At 46.7% G+C, this 20,591-nt stretch overlaps 2 protein-coding genes across 5 annotated transcripts in view; one reads left to right on the forward strand and one right to left on the reverse strand.

Annotated features, from left to right (window-relative positions):
- Positions 1–6,350: 6,350 nt before the first annotated feature.
- On the reverse strand, positions 6,351–10,455 carry inha (inhibin subunit alpha). The gene is made up of 2 exons (XM_072580001.1): positions 8,227–10,455; positions 6,351–7,186 (listed from the first exon to the last, which is right to left on the reverse strand). Exons 1-2 carry the CDS (start codon positions 8,564–8,566, stop codon positions 6,462–6,464), a joined length of 1,065 nt encoding a protein of 354 aa, XP_072436102.1. The 5' UTR covers positions 8,567–10,455; the 3' UTR covers positions 6,351–6,461.
- A 2,876-nt stretch (positions 10,456–13,331) lies between these two features.
- LOC140482474 (obscurin-like) overlaps positions 13,332–20,591 on the forward strand; it is a 322,475-nt gene continuing 315,215 nt past the window's right edge. For 2 of the 4 annotated variants that reach the window (XM_072580003.1, XM_072580004.1), the window contains exon 1: positions 17,619–17,966. The gene's annotated coding sequence lies outside the window, so the exon portion shown is untranslated. Of the gene's footprint in view, positions 13,352–17,617; positions 17,967–20,591 lie in introns of those variants that run through there. The other 2 variants (XM_072580002.1, XM_072580005.1) reach the window with 2 other exon arrangements.

A 20,591-nucleotide genomic window follows, 5' to 3' on the forward strand; every position in this document is an offset into this window, starting at 1 on the left:
GGTGGCCTTGCACTTAGTGTTCTTCATTGGAAGAATATGATCATACTAAGACTGAGATGGAAAGAATTACCTAGTGAATGAAAGGTACCATTTGAATCTAGACTTAAAGCTCTGCCAGCTCAAACTTTGGGCTCATTAGCAATTTACTTAAAAGATTTAAACAACACAGAGCTTCTGAATGGTTTAGGAGGTCTTTGGATTTCACTTCTTCAGACTTAGGGCTGCCGACTGTAGTGAGGAGCTGGTAATCCAGAAGGTTTTATCTCATGAACTTGATCCTCCAATTGTTCACTTCTTTCTGCTGAATGACCATATCATTGGTCATCCAACCTTTTCAATCGTGTGGCAGGAAGAGGAGTTGACTACAATTTAAATGGGGGAAAGATCGCAAAATGCTATAGAACAGAGCTTTTTGGGAGTCCTCATCACTGAATTGTCAAAAGCTAGCATCCAAGTTCAGTAGGATATAGGGAAGGCAAATGGAATATTGGCCTTTATCTCAAAGGAATGGATTTTGGACCAGTGATCATAATTCTATTAGTTTTAAAATACTTATGGAAGAGGATAGTGTTATGGACCAGGCCAGACCACACTCAAAACATTTCAAGAAAGTAGCCTGGATCCAAACTATGCTAGTTGTTTTGAGCAGGTGTGGAGTGGATATTTCAGGAGTGATGCAGTTAGCCCAATGATTTAATTTTAAACAAAACAGAATTTATTTGCAAGATTACTGAATGAAACACAATCAAAAGGAACAGAATATGGAATAACTTTACCTATCTGAAAACCCAACAGATTATTCCAACTTAATGATGCTGTTCCAAATTCTTGCAACAATCCCAACAAACACCCCCTTGGCAAAAAAGGTTAAATCAAACACAGGGTGTTACAGGAGAGATGTCAGAGAGAGGGAGAATCAGCATGGACCTGCTTCTTTCGGTCCAGCAGCTTCAAAACCGATTGCTTGCTCTGAACAGCCAGACTGCTAAAACCAAACCAAACCAGAGAAGAACTGAGCTGGGAGAACTGGCCACTCCCTTTTCATTGTACAAGTGTTTTTTTAAACTTGAAGCCTTTTTCCTGAGGCAGTACCTGTTAGCTATAATCAAATTGGCCCTAAAATACATAAAAACTAGGCCTCTTGGAGTCTCTGTGATTAACACCCCTCTGAAAATAAACCAAGGACAATATAACCTTGTTAAAGGAGCAGCATTGTCACAATAGACTTGATCTAAAACTTAAAGTTCCGAATTGGAGGAAGGCCAATTTTGATGGTATCAGGGAAGAACTTTCAAAAGTTGATTGTGGGGTGGATATTTGCAGGTAAGGACGGCTGGGAAGTTAGAAGCCTTCAAAAATGAGATAAGAAGAGTCAAGAGACAGTATGTTCCTGTTAGAGCGAAGGGAAAGGCTGGTAGGTATAGGAATGCTGGATGACTAGGGATGTTGAGGCTATGGTCAAGAATAAGAAGAAAGCATATGTCAGGCGTAGACAAGCGAGGATCGAGTGAATCCTGGAGTATATTTAAGAGGGAAATCAGGGCAAAAAGGGAACATGAGATAGCTTTGGTAGACAGAGTTAAGAATCCAAAAGGATTCTACATACATGAAGGACAAAAGAGTAACAAGGGAGAGAATATGGCCCCTTAAAGAATAACAAGGCTGTTCATGTGTGCAACTGCAGGAGTTGGGTGAGATACTAAATGAGTATTTTGCATCAACATTTACTGTGAAGGATATGGAAGCTAGAGAACATGAGGAAACAAACAGTGATATCTTAAAACATATAACAGAAGAGGAGGGCTAAAATTGCACAAAGATTGATAAATTCCCTGGACCTGATTAGGTGTACCCTAGAACTTTATGGGAAGCTAGGAAAGTGATTTCTGGGTCCCTTGCAGAGATATGTGTATCATTAATAGCCATGGGGGAGATGCCGGAAGACTAGAAGTTGGTTAACATGGTGACATTATTTAAGAAAGATGGTAAAGAAAAGCTAGGGAACGATAGGCCAGTGACCCTGATGTCGGTGGTCAGTAATTACTAAGGGAATACTAAGGGACAGGAATTACAAGTATTTGAACAGTAAGGGCTAATTAAGGATATTCAACATAGTTTTGTATGTGGGAAATCATGTTGCATTAACTTGATTTTTTGGAAGAAGTGACAAAGAAGATTGATGATGGCAGAGCGATGGACATCGTCTATACGGACATCAGTAAGGCATTCAGCATGGTAGACTGGTTAGCAAGGTTTGAAAAGACTCTCCAGCATCTGCAGTCCTCACTTTCTCATGGTTAGCAAGGTTATATCACATGGAATACAAGGAGAATTATCCATTTGAATACAAAGTTTGTTTGAAGGTAGGAGATGGAGGGTAGTGATGGTGGATTGCTTATTGGACTGGAGGCTTGTGGCCAGCAGTATGCCTCAAGGATCAGTGATGCTTGCTATCATTTATATAAATGATTTGGATGTGAATGAAAGAGGTATAGTTAGTAAGTTTGCAGGTGACACTAAAATTGGTGGTGTAGTGCACAGTGAAGATTACTTCAGCATACAAGGGGATCTTGCTCAGATGGGTAAATGAACTAAAGAGTAGCAAATAGCATTTAACTTACATAAATGTAAGGTGCTGCACTTCGGCAGGACAAATCTGAGCAGGGCTTATACACACAATAGTAAGGCCCTGGAAGTATTGCCGAACAAAGAGACTTTGGGGTGTAGGTTCATAATTCCTTGAAAGTAAGGTGCATTTGGTGCGCTTGTCTTTATTCATCATTGCATTGAATACAGAAGCTGGGAAGTCATGTTGCAGCTATATAGGACATCAATTAGGGCCATTTTTGGAATTTTGTGTTCAATTCTGGCTGCCCTGCAATAGGAAAGATATTGTGAAACTTGAAAAGGTTCAGATAAGATTTTTACAAGGATTTTGCCAGGTTTGAAGGAGTTGAGCTAAAGAGAGAAGTTGAATAGGCTCGGGTTGCTTTTCATGAAGTATCAGAGGCTGAATAGGATAAATAGATGAATTCTCTTCCCTGGGGTGGCGAGTCCAAAACTAAAGGACATAGAGGACATAGAGTTAAGGTGGATTAGTGGTGCTGGAAGAGCACAGCAGTTCAGGCAGCATCCAACGAGCAGCAAAATCGACGTTTCGGGCAAAAGCCCTTCATCAGGAATAAAGGCAGTGAGCCTGAAGCATGGAGAGATAAGCTAGAGGAGGGTGGAGGTGGGGAGAGAGTAGCATAGAGTACAATGGGTGAGTGGAGGAGGAGATGAAGGTGATAGGTCAAGGAGGAGAGGGTGGAGTGGATAGGTGGAAAAGGAGATAGGCAGGTTCGACAAGTCCGGACAAGTCAAGGAGACAGTGCTGAGCTGGAAGTTTGAAACTAGGATGAGGTGGGGGAAGGGGAAATGGGGAAGCTGTTGAAGTCCACATTGATGCCCTGGGGTTGAAGTGTTCCGAGGCGGAAGATGAGGCGTTGTTCCTCCAGGCGTCTGGTGGTGAGGGAGCGGCGGTGAAGGAGGCTCAGGACCTCCATGTCCTCGGCAGAGTGGGAGGGGGAATTAAAATGTTGGGCCACGGGGCGGTTTGGTTGATTGGTGCGGGTGTCTTGGAGATGTTCCCTAAAGCGCTCTGCTAAGAGGCGCCCAGTCTCCCCAATGTAGAGGAGACCACATCGGAGCAACGGATACAATAAATGATATTAGTGGATGTGCAGGTAAAACTTTGATGGATGTGGAAGGCTCCTTTAGCACCTTGGATAGAGGTGAGGGAGGAGGTGGGGGCACAGGTTTTACAGTTCCTGCGGTGGCAGGGGAAAGTGCCAGAATGGGAGGGTGGGTCGTAGGGGGGTGTGGACCTGACCAGTTGTCGCGGAGGGAACGATCTTTGCGGAAGGCGGAAAGGGGTGGGGAGGGAAATATATCCCTGGTGGTGGGGTCTTTTTGGAGGTGGCGGAAATGTCGGCGGATGGTTTGGTTTATGCGAAGGTTTGTAGGGTGGAAGGTGACACCACGGGCGTTCTGTCCTTGTTACGGTTGGAGGGGTGGGGTTTGAGGGCAGAGGTGCGGGATGTGGACGAGATGCGTTGGAGGGCATCTTTAACCACGTGGGAAGGGAAATTGCGGTCTCTAAAGAAGGAGGCCATCTGGTGTGTTCTATTGTGGAACTGGTCCTCCTGGGAGCAGATACGGCAGAGGCGGAGAAATTGGGAATATGGGATGGCATTTTTGCAAGAGATAGGGTGGGAGGAGGTGTAATCCAGGTAGCTGTGGGAGTCGGTGGGTTTGTAAAAAATGTCAGTGTCAAGTCGGTTGTCACTAATGGAGATGGAGAGGTCCAGGAAGGGGACCGAGGTGTCAGAGATGGTCCAGGTAAATTTAAGGTCAGGGTGGAATGTGTTGGTGAAGTTTTTGGAAAGGAAATTTGGAAGGGACATTTCCGCCACCTCCAAAAAGACCCCACCACCAGGGATATATTTCCCTCCCCACCCCTTTCTGCCTTCCGCAAAGACCGTTCCCTCCGCGACTACCTGGTCAGGTCCACACCCCCCTACTACCCACCCTCCCATTCTGGCACTTTCCCCTGCCACCGCAGGAACTGTAAAACCTGTGCCCACACCTCCTCCCTCACCTCTATCCAAGGCCCTAAAGGAGCCTTCCATATCCATCAAAGTTTTACCTGCACATCCACTAATATCATTTATTATATCCGTTGCTCCCGATGTGGTCTCCTCTACAATGGGGAGACTGGGCGCCTCTTAGCAGAGCGCTTTAGGGAACATCTCCGAGACACCCGCACCAATCAACCAAACCGCCCCGTGGCCCAACATTTCAACTCCTCCTCCCACTCTGCCGAGGACATGGAGGTCCTGGGCCTCCTTCACCGCCGCTCCCTCACCACCAGATGCCTGGAGGAAGAACGCCTCATCTTCCGCCTCAGAACACTTCAACCCCAGGGCATCAATGTGGACTTCAACAGCTTCCTCTTTTTCCCTTCCCCCACCTCATCCTAGTTTCAAACTTCCAGCTCAGCACTGTCTCCTTGACTTGTCCGGACTTGTCGAACCTGCCTATCTCCTTTTCCACCTATCCACTCCACCCTCTCCTCCTTGACCTATCACCATCATCTCCTCCCCCACTCACCTATTGTACTCTATGCTACTCTCTCCCCAACCCCACCCTCCTCTAGTTTATCTCTCCATGCTTCAGGCTCACTGCCTTTATTCCTGATGAAGGGCTTTTGCCCGAAACGTCGATTTCGCTGCTTGTTGGATGCTGCCTGAACTGCTGTGCTCTTCCAGCGCCACTAATCCAGTATTTGCTTTCCAGCATCTGCAGTCATTGTTTTTATCTCATAGAGTTAAGGTGAGTAGGCAAAGATTTAAAAGGGACCTAAGGGAAATCTTTTTCACACAGAGGGTGCTGCATGTATGGAACAAGCTGCCAGAGATGATGGTGGAGGCTGGTACAATTACTACATTTAAAAGGCATCTGGATGGGTATATGAATATGAAGAGTTCAGAAAGACATGAGCCAAATGCTGGCAAATGGAACGACATTAATGCAGATTATCTGGTCAGCAGGGATGAATTGGACCAAAGATTTTGTTTCTGTGCAGCACATCTCTATGACTCTATAAAAGTAGGGAGGTTGCTAATACTATAAAAGGCACTAGTCAGACCACAGCTGGAATACTCTTATAGTTTTGAGCCCCTCACCTGAGGAAAAATATACGAGCATTGGAGGTAGTTCAAAGAAGGTTCACTCGGCTAATACAAGTTATGGATGGACTGTTTTATGAAGAGAGATTGAGCAGGTTGGCTTGCACTCATTGGAGTTTACAAGAATGATAGGGGGCCTTTTTAAAAAAGTCTAAGATTCTAAGAGAACTTCACAAGGTAGATATGGAAATGTTGCTTTCCCTTGTTAGAGTTTCTAGGACCAGAGGTCAAAATCTGAGAATATGGGGTCATCTACTTAAGACAGAGATGATGAAGAATTTCTCTGCTCAGAGGCTAGTGAATCTGTGGAATCTTTTAAACCATGTAGGGCTTTGAGGCTGGTCATTAAGTACACTCAAAACTGAGATAGACAGACTTTCAAACAGTAATGGAATCGAGGATTATGGGGCAAAGGCAGGAAAGTGGAGTTGAGGATGATCTGATCAGCCATGGTCGAACTGACTGTAGCTACATTTTATGGTCTGATGTCTAGTTTCAGAATGGAAAGCGAATAGGCTGTTGGTTATTTGATTAAATGTTTTCCAACTGTCCATCAAATATTCCTTTCTTTCCAAATATTTTTGTAATTAATAAAAAATGAAGACACTAATATAGCTTATTTATTTATTTTATTATTGCCTCTTGGATCTGTCTCTTGGATTCTGACTAATCTTCAGATCCTCAAGAGCCCAAGACCACTCTGTCATAGTGGTGAAGGTGAGGAAGCAGAGTCTAGATGCAGGCACATTCTTCTGTGATAATGTTTGGGATAGTCTCATATTTAAAGGTGTAGCCACTGTCGGAGGTTGTCCTCACTCTCAGGGGCTTCATGGTCCCTGGGACTGAGGTGCAGCAAACCTTGAGGCCGAGGCTGGAGGTGAGCCGGTTGGAGTTGGAGCAGGTCCCATTGCAGTAGTAGAAGGTGAAGACACTGGGTTGAACAATCCAGTTGCCCCATCCCAATTCTTCAAATGAGATGTTGACAGCAGAACGATGACAATCGTCGTGAATGAGTTCAGGAGATGGTGGCCTCTGAAGGAGACTGACATAGGCGGGGGACCAGGGGACTGTGGAGCGTCTAGATCGAGAAGAGCCCGAGTTCTTCGCTGTGGACAGGATGAAAGGAACATTCACTTGGTCCCTCACGCACTGGCAACTGGCGCACTTGACCTGAAGAAAAAGTATCTTGTGCGAGATGTATGAGAGGAAGGATTGGGACACATGGAAGATTACCCACTGTCCTTCGACCACCATGCTCTCCGCTGCCCGGGCAAAGATGCCAGGTTCGGTGAGGAAGTACAGCTCAGCGGGAGGGTCACCTCCTGGAGTTAACTGGACCCCGGTGTAAAACCAGAACTCAGCAGAGGTCACCTGGTTGCGACGGGAGTGCAGGGATGGCTGAAAGATGTAACTGTAATTTCCCACGAATCCTTCATACTGTAAATCACACGGGATGTCTGAAATTAAAGGTGTGAGGAGAGGGGAACATTGAGGAGAATGGGTTACAAAATAGCCAAAACTTGTGTAAAACCAAATGATTTGCATTCACTTCTTTTGCTTCCATGTTTGTGCATTGCAAATATCATGGTAACTGTTTGGCAGTTACCATTTTAACTTGATTATATCTTTCAGTATTTTGTTGTCTATCTGGCTTGACAAACCACTCAACCACCTACTCAGATTTTGTGCTACCTGCTTACTTTATTTATCTTAACCCCATCTTGTGCTGCTTGTGTGCATGGGTTCTCAGGTCAGTGGGTAATACACTCACCTGTCACTCCAGCAGTGGTGGTTTTAAGAACCCTAAAGAGACTGATAATCTAGTCTGCCATTGGAGTGCTGAGGGAGTGCTGCACTGTTTGGAGGCACTTTCTTTCAGATGAAATGTCAAGCTTATCCACTTTCTAAAAGTGGCTATAAAGGATTCCACAGCAACTGTTTCCAAGAAGAGTGAGGAACAGTTCACACCAGTATCCTGGGAAAACATGTACTTAAAAATAACTGAATATCACCTGGCATTTGTTGCCCAGAGAGCAGTCTACCAACCATATTGCTGTGGATGTAGAGTTAGATATAGACCAGGCTGAGTAAGGACAGCACTGAAATGAATCAGTTAACCAGATGGGTTTTTAAATAATGCACTCTCTTCATTAGGCTATCTCCTCTCAATTCATCTTTCACCATCTGCTATGGGATTTGAACCCATTAGTTTGAGATTCTGGTTTACTAATCCAGTGACATTAAATTACATCCCTGCCTCCATTCTATTATAATCACAACAAATTGGTCATCTGATCATCATTACACTGTTGTCTGTGGGAGCTTGCTGTGAAACTGGATGTTGTATTGCCTGCATTACAACACTTCAAAAAGTACTTAATTGGTTGAAAAGTGCCTTAGGTCTGACTGATGTTGTGAAAAGATGCTGCTGGGATACATCATTTTAGCAGAAAATGAGACAATTAGCAAGTTTTACAAATGCAAAAGCAAAGCTTACTGGTAATGGGGAATGAGATGATCTCCGATTTATCGCTGTCCTTGTTGGGTTTTTGATGTCCAATCCAGCGGGTGATGCGCCGTGCCAGTTTGCGACTCTTGAACGGATTACGCAGCTCATGGCTGGTTACATTGCAGTTCTCTGGGGGTTCAGTCAGCCCCAGACTCTGCAGAATTTTCTCCTGCACCTTCACGATGATTGCATCCTCACTCAGGCTGTGCATTGAGCAGGCAGCTTTCAATGTTGGGATCTGGAACATCAGAATCAGCAGCAACATCCCCAACAAGTTTAGGAACAAAGGGACAGCAGGGAGTTTATGAGAAGTGTGAAGCCCAGACATTGGGACAGAGGGAGAGAGAGTGAGAGAAGGAATGATGAAGATATATACACAGAGTAGGAGATACACACTGAACAAGATACCTAACTTGAAAGAGAATAAGGAGGTGCTAAGACAATACAGGGATTTAGTGATTCCGATATAGAATGTTGGGGAAAAATGAGAGAATGGGATCCAATAACAGAGACAGAAATGCAGATAGAGTAAAAACAGGAAAACAGAAAGAGAGAAAGAATAAAATAAAGAGTTTGAGAGACAGATAGAATGTCAGACAGCTAGAGTGGAATTGAGTTAGAATGAGAACTGGAGAGGGAAGCACATACACACTGACACAGACTCACACCCCACACTTGCACACACAGAGACAGGCATGCACAGATAAATGCACACAGACAGTTCCACATACAACGACACACACACACACACACAGTTATGCACAAAGTTACGCACAGATTGACATACACAGATACATCTACAGAGGCAGATACACCCACACACACAGACAGAGGCAGAGACGTACACAAACGGAGTGGGCAGACAGTGAGAAAGGACCAGCAAGATAGAATGTGAGACAAAGGAAGATATAGATGCAAGTGGAGAATGTGAGCAAGATGGACTGAGAGATTCAGACAGAGGATAAGACTGAAAGATAGATACTGGCAAAAAGAAAGAGAGGCACAACGGCACAGAAATAAATACAATACAACAAGCACTCAAAGGAACAGAGTTAACACAATGGGATTAGTTACAAAGAGAATGCAAAACTACAGACAGAACTGAGGAGAGACTCAGCTTGACAAAGAGAGTGATACTAATGCCCTCTTAGTGTACCCTTCAAAATTCCTACAATCTCAGCAGACACACCTTCAGATGCTTGCTTGGAGGGCAAGTTGAGCTGATACACTTGTCATTCACCCTGATTGTGCTGGTCAGTGACCTGCCCGCTGACCCTGCTGCTCTTTGTCTCTCTCTCTCTCCCCACTGAGCTCTTCAGTGTGAATGTGCAGCATTTCCACTATCAGAACTCTGATAGTCTGGTGACATTGGGCACGGCCTCTGAGACTGTTGTTAGCTGAATGACGTGGGTCTCTTGATTTGAATTCAGAGTTATCTCCTCACAGAAGCACAAACCTCGAGCCGCAGGATATTAGCTTTGGCCCCAAACAACAGCCATTCTGATGGCTGAAATTCAAAGAAAGACTGATCTCAGGAACAGGAGAGGTCAAACCAAATTTTCACAGATGCAAAAACACCTCCAAAGCAGCTATCAGCAGGGGTGGGAAGCTATGATATCTCCTTTAGCCATGGATCTGAAACCTGTCACAGCTTGACCATTACCCCATCCCCCTCACCTTTTATCAGTAATGAGGGGAAGACTGCAGTGTACTGAGATTTATCCCAGATTGATACAACTATAGAAAGAACCTGCATTTCTCTAGTGCCATTCATGGCCTCAGCATATCCCAAGGTGCTTTGTGAGTAGTTACTTTTGTAACTCGGGAAAGTTTGAGCCACAGTGTTGGTTGAGGGCTAGGTATGGCCAGGACACCGAGGAAATCTCTCCTGCTTTTCAAAATTGGGACCTTTGTCACTTTTGACTGTGCAGTAATGACTTATGATAATCAAAAGCCTAGTCTAATGCTTTGGGATAAATGGGTTCAAATCCAACATTCAACTAGTAAATCCAATTCAAATTAAACTTGAATTGAAAGATACTCTTGGTAATGGTGCCTACGAAGCTACCATTGCTGTAAAAACCTATCTAGTTCACTAATGCCATTTGGGGAAGGAACCTTCTGGCTTACATGTGACTCCTGACCTTACGGTGATGTTGGCTTTAACTGACTTCTGAAATGGATTAGTGGTGCTGGAAGAGCACAGCAGTTCAGGCAGCATCCAACGAGCAGCGAAATCGATGTTTCGGGCAAAAGCCCTTCATCAGGAATAAAGGCAGTGAGCCTGAAGCATGGAGAGATAAGCTAGAGGAGGGTGGGGGTGGGGAGAGAGTAGCATAGAGTACAATGGGTGAGTGGGGGAGGAGATGAAGGTGATAGGTCAAGGAGGAGAGGGTGGAGTGGATAGGTGGAAAAGAAGATAGGCAGTCGGACAAGTCAAGGAGACAGTAACTGAGCTGGAAGTTTGAAACTAGGATGAGGTGGGGGAAGGGGAAATGAGGAAACTGGTGAAGTCCACATTGATGCCCTGGGGTTGAAGTGTTCCGAGGCGGAAGATGAGGCGTTCTTCCTCCAGGCGTCTGGTGGTGAGGGAGCGGCGGTGAAGGAGGCCCAGGACCTCCATGTCCTTGGCAGAGTGAGAGGGGGAGTTGAAATGTTGGGCCACGGGGCAGTTTGGTTGATTGGTGCGGGTGTCTCGGAGATGTTCCCTAAAGCGCTCTGCTAGGAGGCGCCCAGTCTCCCCAATGTAGAGGAGACCACATCAGGAGCAACGGATACAATAAATGATATTGGTGGATGTGCAGGTGAAACTTTGATGGATGTGGAAGGCTCCTTTAGGGCCTTGAATAGAGGTGAGGGAGGAGGTGTGGGCACAGGTTTTACAGTTCCTGTGGTGGCAGGGGAAAGTGCCAGAATGGGAGGGTGGGTCGTAGGGGGGTGTGGACCTGACCAGGTAGTCACGGAGGGAACGGTCTTTGCGGAAGGCGGAAAGGGGTGGGGAGGGAAATATATCCCTGGTGGTGGGGTCTTTTTGGAGGTGGCGGAAATGTCGGTGGATGATTTGGTTGATGCAAAGGTTTGTAGGGTGGAAGGTGAGCACCAGGGGCGTTCTGTCCTTGTTACGGTTGGAGGGGTGGGGTCTGAGGGCGGAGGTGCGGGATGTGGACGAGATGCTTTGGAGGGCATCTTTAACCACGTGGGAAGGGAAATTGCGGTCTCTAAAGAAGGAGGCCATCTGGTGTGTGCTATGGTGGAACTGGTCCTCCTGGGAGCAGATACGGCGGAGGTGGAGAAATTGGGAATACGGGATGGCATTTTTGCAAGAGATAGGGTGGGAAGAGGTGTAATCCAGGTAGCTATGGGAGTCGGGTTTGTAAAAAATGTCAGTGTCAAGTCGGTCGTCACTAATGGAGATGGAGAGGTCCAGGAAGGGGAGCGAGGTGTCAGAGATAGTCCAGGTAAATTTAAGGTCAGGGTGGAATGTGTTGGTGAAGTTGATGAATTGCTCAACCTCCTCGCGGGAGCACGCGGTGGCGCCAATGCAGTCATCAATGTAGCGGAGGAAGAGGTGGGGAGTGGTGCCGGTGTAATTACGGAAGATCAACTGTTCTACATAGCCAACAAAGAGATAGGCATAGCTGGGGCCCATATGTGTGCCCATGGCTACGCCTTTGGTCTGGAGGAAGTGGGAGGATTCAAAGGAGAAATTGTTAAGGGTGAGGACCAGTTCGGCCAAACGAATGAGAGTGTCAGTGGAAGGGTACTGTTGGGGACGTCTGGAGAGGAAAAAACGGAGGGCTTGGAGGCCCTGGTCATGGCAAATGGAGGTGTAGAGGGATTGGATATCCATGGTGAAGATAAGGCGTTGGGGGCTGGGGAAACGGAAGTCTTGGAGGAGGTGGAGGGCGTGGGTGGTGTCTCGAACGTATGTGGGGAGTTCCTGGACTAGGGGGGATAGGACAGTGTAAAAAGCTGGGATAGGACAGTGTCAAGGTAGGTAGAGATGAGTTCAGTGGGGCAGGAGCATGCTGAGACAATGGGTCGGCCAGGGTGGTCAGGCTTGTGGATCTCGGGCAGTGCGGGGTTCCCGGACTATGAGGTTGGAAGCTGTGGGTTGGAGATCTCCTGAGGTGATGAGGTTCTGTATGGTCTGGGAGATGATGGTTTGGTGATGGGGGGTGGGGTCATGGTCGAGGGAGCAGTAGGAAGAGGTGTCCTCGAGTTGGCGTTTGGCTTCAGCGGTGTAGAGGTCAGTGCGCCAGACTACCACTGCGCCCCCTTTATCTGCTGGCTTGATGGTGAGGTTGGGATTGGAGCAGAGGGATTGGAGGGCTGCGCGTTGTGAGGGTGAGAGGTTGGAGTGGGGGAGGGGGGACGACAGGTTGAGGCGGTTAATGTCCTGGCGGCAGTTGGAAATGAAGAGGTCGAGGGCAGGTAATAGGCCAGCGCGGGGTGTCCAGGTGGATGCAGTGTGTTGGAGGTGGGCGAAGGGGTCCTCGGAAGGTGGGCGGGAGTCCTGATTGTGAAAGTAAGCTCAGAGGCGGAGGCAACGGAAGAATTGTTCGATGTCATGTCATGTATTAAATTCATTGATGCGTGGACGGAGGTGGATGAAGGTGAGTCCTTTGCTGAGGACTGATCGTTCGTCCTCAGTGAGTGGGAGGTCTGGAAGGATGGTGAAAACTCGGCAGGGCCGATAGCTGGGATCTGGTGCGGGTGTGGAGCTGGGAGTGGGGTCGGAGCCAGTACCTGGAGTGGGTGTGATGGTGGGAGGAATGGGAGTGGAGGCATGAGCTGGGGTAATGTTGCCCTTGGGGTTCTGGGGTGTGGGAATAGTGACAGTGGGGTCTGTGGGGGGCGTGTCAGCAGAATGCAGGTGAGTGGCGCTGGTGGAGGCGGAAGTGGTGGTGATCATGGCAGTAGGGGAAGTCACTGAGCGTGTGGCATCAGCGATGATGTGAGGGCCGGAAGTGGCTGTGGGAGTGGCCATGATGTGGGCGGAAGTGACATCATCACTCAGCGTGGGGGTGGTAGCTGTGTCAGCCGCATGGCTAATGGCGTTTCCGAGGCCAGGGGAATCTTCTGGAATGTTTGAGGAGCGCTGGATATGGAGGTGGGTGGATAAAAGTTTGTTGCACTTACAGTTTTTGATGCTTGAGATGGAATTGAAATACTGTTTGTTGAGAGTATGAATTCTCCTGAGGATGTAGTACAGAGTGGGTCCTTTGCAATTCTGAGAGAGAGTGGCCCTCAGCTGAGGCAGGGATGACTGGAGAGAGGTTAGGTGACGGCGCATTGCTGCAAGCGTGGAGCGGAGGATCCTGAAGGAGAACTGTTGCTGGTGTTTTTGAATCTGTAGTCTGTACTGTTTGTCCTGTTCGGGTCCGAACTCTGCTGGTTTAAAGGTGGTCTGGAGTCCGTGTGGGATAAGTTGGTTACGGAGGCATGCACTGAGGAAGCAAATGTGGCTGTGGTACCGAGTTTGTTTCACAACATGGTTGAAGAGCTTCAGAGCAGAGGAAATGACCTGGGAGTTGCAGTGGGCGAGGGACTCCCTGAGATTCTTGTAGAGAGAGGAGGAAAACTTGTTCAAGGCAGGCATCCTTGCAAGAGGATTCGCAGTAGGGTTAAAATCAACAAGGTAAAAACAATGACTGCAGATGCTGAAAACCAAATACTGGATTAGTGGTGCTGGAAGAGCACAGCAGTTCAGGCAGCATCCAACGAGCAGCGAAATCGACGTTTCGGGCAAAAGCCCTGACTTCTGAAATGACCAAGCTAGAGAATAGCAACAGATTTTGATCTTGCCAGTGACACCCACACCCCATGAAAGGATAAAAATATACGTGAGGACAAGACAGGTCCTTACATGTCAAGCTGCATGAAACTCATGGCCTCATGTTATCTCTCAGAGGGTAGTGAATGTCTGAAATTCTCTACCCTGGAGAACTGTGGAGAATAGATCAATTAAAGTATCTGAAGAAGAGGTAGATTGATTTTTGAAACATTAGAAAGGTGAGGGCTATGTGGAGTTGGCACATCCCGTATTCCCAATTCCTCCGCCTCCGCCGGATCTGCTCCCAGAAGGGCCAGTTCCACCACAGAACACACCAGATGGCCTCCTTCTTTAGAGACCGCAATTTCCCTTCCCACGTGGTTAAAGATGCCCTCCAATGCATCTCGTCTACATCCCGCACCTCCGCCCTCAGACCCCACGCCTCCAACCATAACAAGGACAGAACGCCCCTGGTGCTCACCTTCCACCCTACCAACCTTCGCATAAACCAAATCATCCGCCGACATTTCGGCCGCCTCCAAACAGACCCCACCACCAGGGATATATTTCCCTCCCCACCCCTTTCCACCTTCCGCAAAGACCGTTCCCTCTGTGACTACCTGGTCAGGTCCACGCCCTCCCCTACAACCCACCCTCCAATCCTGGCACTTTCCCCGGCCACCGCAGGAACTGTAAAACCTGTGCCCACACCTCCTCCCTCACCTCTATCCAATGCCCTAAAGGAGCCTTCCACATCCATCAAAGTTTTACCTGCACATCCACTAATATCATTTATTGTATCCGTTGCTCCCGATGCGCTCTCCTCTACTTTGGGGAGACTGGGCGCCTCTTAGCAGAGCGCTTTAGGGAACATCTCTGGACACCCGCACCAATCAACCACACCACCCCGTGGCCCAACATTTCAACTCCCCCTCCCACTCTGCCGAGGACATGAAGGTCCTGGGCCTCCTTCACCGCCGCTCCCTCACCACCAGACGCCTGGAGGAAGAACGCCTCATCTTCTGCCTCGGAACACTTCAACCCCAGGGCGTCAATGTGGACTTCAACAGTTTCCTCATTTCCCCTTCCCCCACCTCACCCTAGTTCTAAACTTCCAGCTCAGCACTGTCTCCATGACTTGTCCGGACCTGTCCTACCTGCCTATCTCCTTTTCCACCTATCCACTCCACCCTCTCCTCACTGACCTATCACCTTCATCTCCTCCCCCACTCACCCATTGTACTCTATGCTACTTTCTCCCCACCTGCACCCTCTTCTAGCTTATTCTCTTCACGCTTCAGGCTCACTGCCTTTATTCCTGATGAAGGGCTTTTGCCCGAAACGTCGATTTCGAAGCTACTTGGATGCTGCCTGAACAGCTGTGCTCTTCCAGCACCACTAATACAGAAGAGTACAGGCCTGGGTCAAAACTGCCTTGTTGAAGGGGAAAGAGGCTTGAGGGACTGAGTGACCTACCTCTGCTGCTATTTCTTATGTTCTTACAAGTCCTCTCTGTTCACTTGGGTTTTTTAACTAACATGGAGTGTGGTGCATCTTTTAGTGCAGTGTGAACCCATATGTAGCACACAGTTTGGTCCCTGGAGAGGCCCAGTTCCCATTCAAAGAAACTGCTGTTGCCCAATTGGATATTGAGGCTGTAACATTAAAGACATCTTTAGTGAATGAGCAATGTCACAGAATGCCAATCGATATTTCCAGAGAACTGACGTCATGCAAGGGATCAGCACTTTGCTGATAAATGTCTTTATATATAGAGAGAACTGAACTCAATGTCATTCTCCAATCACTCAATACTGTCACTCGGATTGCACCACATGCAGAGGGAACATTCCAGAAGGCATCATCTAAACACGAGTAATTAATGAGACACGGGTTGGCGATATAACCATCCACAGAGCAGAACAGCAGTGAGATTTGGGTAAGGTGTGTCAGATGTGGCGTAAGGAGGAGAAGTCTTGCATTTGTATAGCACCTTAACATAACCTCTGCGGATCCAAGAACCCTTTCTGGCCAAAGATATGCAGCCACTTTTGCAGGAAACATGGCAGTCCAATTTATGCACAGCAAGATTCCACAATCAACACTATGCTAAATGCCCATGGCATGTGAATCCAAGGTGTGGCGACCAGGGATGTAAATACATTGGAGGGTCAGAGGCAATGTAGCAGACTGATACCAAGAATGTGCTGATTTCCTAATAAGGAAAGGTTGCACAGGCTAGGTTTATTTCCACATGAGTTCAGAAGAGTTGGGGTGACCTGACTAAGTGCATTGGTCTTGACCAGGTGAACATAGAAAAGATGTTTCCTCTTGTGGGCCAGTCCAGAACTAGGGGGCTCTACTTTAAAGTTAGGGGTCACCTTTTTAGGACAGAGATGAGGAGAATTTCATTCTCTTGAAAGGTTGTATGATTTTGGAACCAGGGGTCAATTAATATTTTTCAGACCAAATTGGGTAGCTTTGTGCAAGGCAGGGGAATCAAAGAGGTAGACGTGTAGGTGGAATTTGAAACACAAACAGATCAGCCACGATCTTAGTGAATAATAAACAGGCTCGAGAGGTGGAATGGTCTATTTCTGCTCCAATGCTGTATGCCTGCTTAGAACATTCTCAATCAAGAGTGTGATGCTGGAAAAGCGCAACAGGTCAGGCAGCATCTGAGAAGCAGTAGAATTGACATTTCGGTCACAAGCCCTTCATCAGGAATTTAATTCTCCTGCTCCTTGGATGCTGCCTGACCTGTTGCGCTTTTCCAGCACCACACTCTTGACTCTGATCGCCAGCATTTGCAATCCTCAATTTCTTCTTGTAACATTCCCAGCACAGTACAGAGAGTGCAGTGCCAGCTTTCACATGTTCTTGCAGGTGGAACTATTCCAAATAAAAGCAGGGCAGTTGTCCCCAGTGTCCTAGCAAATAGCTATCCTTTAAAGTCCAAAATGTCCCCACATATGCTCTGTCCATTACAACATTATTGTGTCCAAATTGGTCACAATATTCCCTAAATCTCAACAGTGAGTACACTTTAGGAGAACCTAATTTGCAGTAAATCACTGAAAGGAATCCTGAGATAGTGAGAGGTGCTATGTAAATGCAAAGATTGCTTTCTCTCTCTTTCTTTCTTGGTCCAGCTTGCAGGAGCACTATACGAGCCGAATCCAATCAGTTGGTCTGTTCAGCTGCTTCGTATCAAATGGCACGGCAGCTTAAATCTTTCTAATTCTGTCGGCTCTTCTACCATCCCCTCTACCTTCCATTCCCACCCCCTCACCCTCACAGACATTGCTTGTCTAAGACGGCAGAGATCCTTCTGCAATGTCATTTAAACACAGACACATATCAACTTGTTGGCATCAGCTAATTCTGACTTTGCTGCAGCGCAGATAAGGGTCTTTGAATTCCTGGACGTGATTTGCGGTCACTAATCCTCCCACTTATTCAGCATTCCCTCCCCTCCCCCCGCACCAAACTAGGCAACTTTCCTTTGGCAGGTTGGCCAGTCAATGGATGGTGGCCTCCTTTGCTCCCTTTATCTCCCTCCCCCTACGGTCTCAACCGCCCACACCCTGCCACTGACCAGTCCAGCCCTTATTGGTGTTGTCAAGTCATGATGGCAGGGGATATTTTGGGAGAGGAGACAGCTGGACAAGCTCCTTCAAACAATGAGTTGCAGGGCAGAGGAGGAGGAGGGAGTAAGAGATTAGAGCACGGCTGAGGGGAATGGGGGGGGAGGGCAGTTGGACACTGAATTTAAAACAGTCTTGCTGCTGAAAGGGCTGTCCCTGAGGACTGTCTACTGTAACACTGAGATTCATGGAGACGAGAGCTTAAAAAATAAGCTTCAAAGAGGAGTGTAGGAATCTCAGAGGAAGAAACACTTGACGGGCAAACTGTTTCCCGTCCCTACCCAGAATTTTCAGCTAACTGGTCGGTAAGTAAAATATTAAACCCATGCCATTCTGCGTTGTGGAAACAAGTGGCTATGAGATGCTTTCAGAGTATTTACAGTCTTGAAGAGATATTCGATCATGTCAAGTGTCTGTGTAATGGAAGGTAGCAGGTTAGTTACGGATCATATGATAGTTTTAAACTCTCGATCAGGCCACACATTGAGCGCTCTTAGAGTTTTTGGGCACCCTACCCTATCCTAATATAGTCTCGGATGTTCTCCCTCTCCTTATCCTCAGACAATCCCTTCGGAATGTGAGAGATTTGAAATTAAAAAATCAATTCAAAAAAGATTTCTTTTTGGAGACAAAAGTAGAAATTGCTGGAAAAGCTCAGAAGGTCTGGCAGTATCTTGGAGAGAAATCAGAGTTAATGCTTCGGGTTGAATGACCTTTCCTCAGAAGGATTTCTGAGGAAGGGTCACTGACCTGAAATGTTAACTCTGATTTCTCTCCACAATGCTGCCAGATTTGCTGAGCTTTTCCAGCTATTTCTACTTTTGTTCTTTGATTTACAGTGCTCACAATTCTTGCAGTTTTGATTTTTTTTAGATTTTAAAGGCAACAAGAGGTACAGGGACAAAGCAGGAACATGGCTCCATGGGCCAAACGGTTTGCTCCTGGCTTCTATGTTTTTTTGCTTCCTTCCAGTCAGGGATCTTTTCTAAAATGGCTGATAGGTCTGATGCTTCATTTGCAGACTCTACTGCGCTTGGAAGGTTGGGTCAATGGTTTATTGGGTGTTTATGCTGTTCCCTCCGAAACTCATCTTTAGCTCCATATCTTCCCAATGGAGTATTTCGATGTCCCAGCAGTCTTCCAAGTGAACTTTCTCCATTTTCATTGGTTGTGGCTAGGATCTCCATGAGTCATCGGGGTGGTTGACCTCTTCAGGGAGGCTTTGAGGATGTCCACAAAGTGTTTCCTATCATCCTCTTGGAAGTCTGTGTCGAGCAGTCTCATTGGGAATCCAGATCAGGCTCACGAATGACATGTACTGATCAGTGGAGCTCAGTTTTAATAGACTGTCCCTTCAATGATGGGAGAGGATATTGCTGTCAGACTCCCTTTTCTGCCATTGGATTTGGAGGATCTTGTAAAGGTGACACTGGTGACACTCTCCAGCATTTTGAGATGTCCAGTGTAAACTCTCCAAGTCTAGAATATCAATAGAGCAAAGAGAAATAAGGATTCCATAAGTGTATTCGTGAAATTTTCTTGACGGTTATGATTCAGATGCAATGGCCTGTTTCCAGGGAATGAGGTGACCTAAGTGGATCACCTGTCAGTGGGCAGAATGTTTAAGGAATTGGGATCATAGTATCATAAGAGTTTGATTAACCACAGAAAGGAACAGGAAAAAAGTCAAGGGTAAAGTACTAAATTAGAGGAAGGCTAATTTCAGAGAGTTAAGAATGTCCTGAGTAAACTGGAATCAAAGATGCAGAACTGAAACTGGACAATGGGCTACCTTTATAGAGGAGCCAGTTTGGGTGCAGGCCCACAGCAGTGTGGTTGATTCTTTAACTTCCCAATGAAACCATCAACATGGCACAAGTCAGGAGTATGATGGAATACTGCTGAAAAATGTCATATTGCTGAAAAAGCACAGCAGGTCAGGCAGCATCCAAGGAGCAGAAGAATTGACGTTTCGGGCATAAGCCCTTCTTCAGGAATGGAATATGATGGAATACTCCCCACTTCCCTGGATGAGTGCAGCTTCAACAACATTCAAGAAGCTTGATTCAGAACAAAGCAGCCTGCTTGTTTGGCACTACAAGCACAAACATCAATTTCCTCCACTACCAATGTTCATAATAGTAGTGTGCACCGTCTACAAGGTACACTGCAGATATTCATCAAGAGTCCTTAGACAGCACCTTCCAAAGCCATGTCAATTACCATCTAGAAGGACAAGGGCAGCAGATGCATGGGAAGACCACTCCCTGAAGTTCCCCTCCAAGCCACTCACCATCCTGACTTGGAAATATATTGCCATCTCTTCAATTCACTGTGTCAAAATCCTGGAGCTCCTTTCCTACAGAATAAGTATTGCGATGGTTCAAGAAGGTAGCTCATCACCACCTAAGTTCATAAAATATACGAGCAGAATTAGGTTATTCGGACCATCAAGTCTCCTCACCCCAATTTTCCTGCCTTCTCTCCATAACCCTTCAATCCATTACCAGTTAAAAATCTGTCTAACTCCTCCTTAAATTTTGGATTAGTGGTGCTGGAAGAGCACAGCAGTTCAGGCAGCATCCAAGTAGCTTCGAAATCGGCGTTTTGGGCAAAAGCCCTTCATCAGGAATCATTGTTTTTACCTCCTCCTTAAATTTACTCACTGTACCAGCATCCAACACACTTTGAGGTAGTGAATTCCACAGATTCAAATCCTTTGGGAGAACTGGTTTCTCAACACTGTTGTAAATTTTCTACCCCTTATTCTAAGATTATCACCTCTCACTCTAAAATACCCCACAAGAGGAAGCATCTACTCCACATCTATTTTATCCATACCTTTTATCATCCTCAGTACCTCAGTTTGATCTCTCCTCATTCTCCTAAATTCCACAGAGTTTAGGCTTAAACTGTTCAATCTCTCTTCA

Source organism: Chiloscyllium punctatum, chromosome 10, assembly GCF_047496795.1.
Source record: "Chiloscyllium punctatum isolate Juve2018m chromosome 10, sChiPun1.3, whole genome shotgun sequence".
Classification (NCBI taxonomy): domain Eukaryota; kingdom Metazoa; phylum Chordata; class Chondrichthyes; order Orectolobiformes; family Hemiscylliidae; genus Chiloscyllium; species Chiloscyllium punctatum.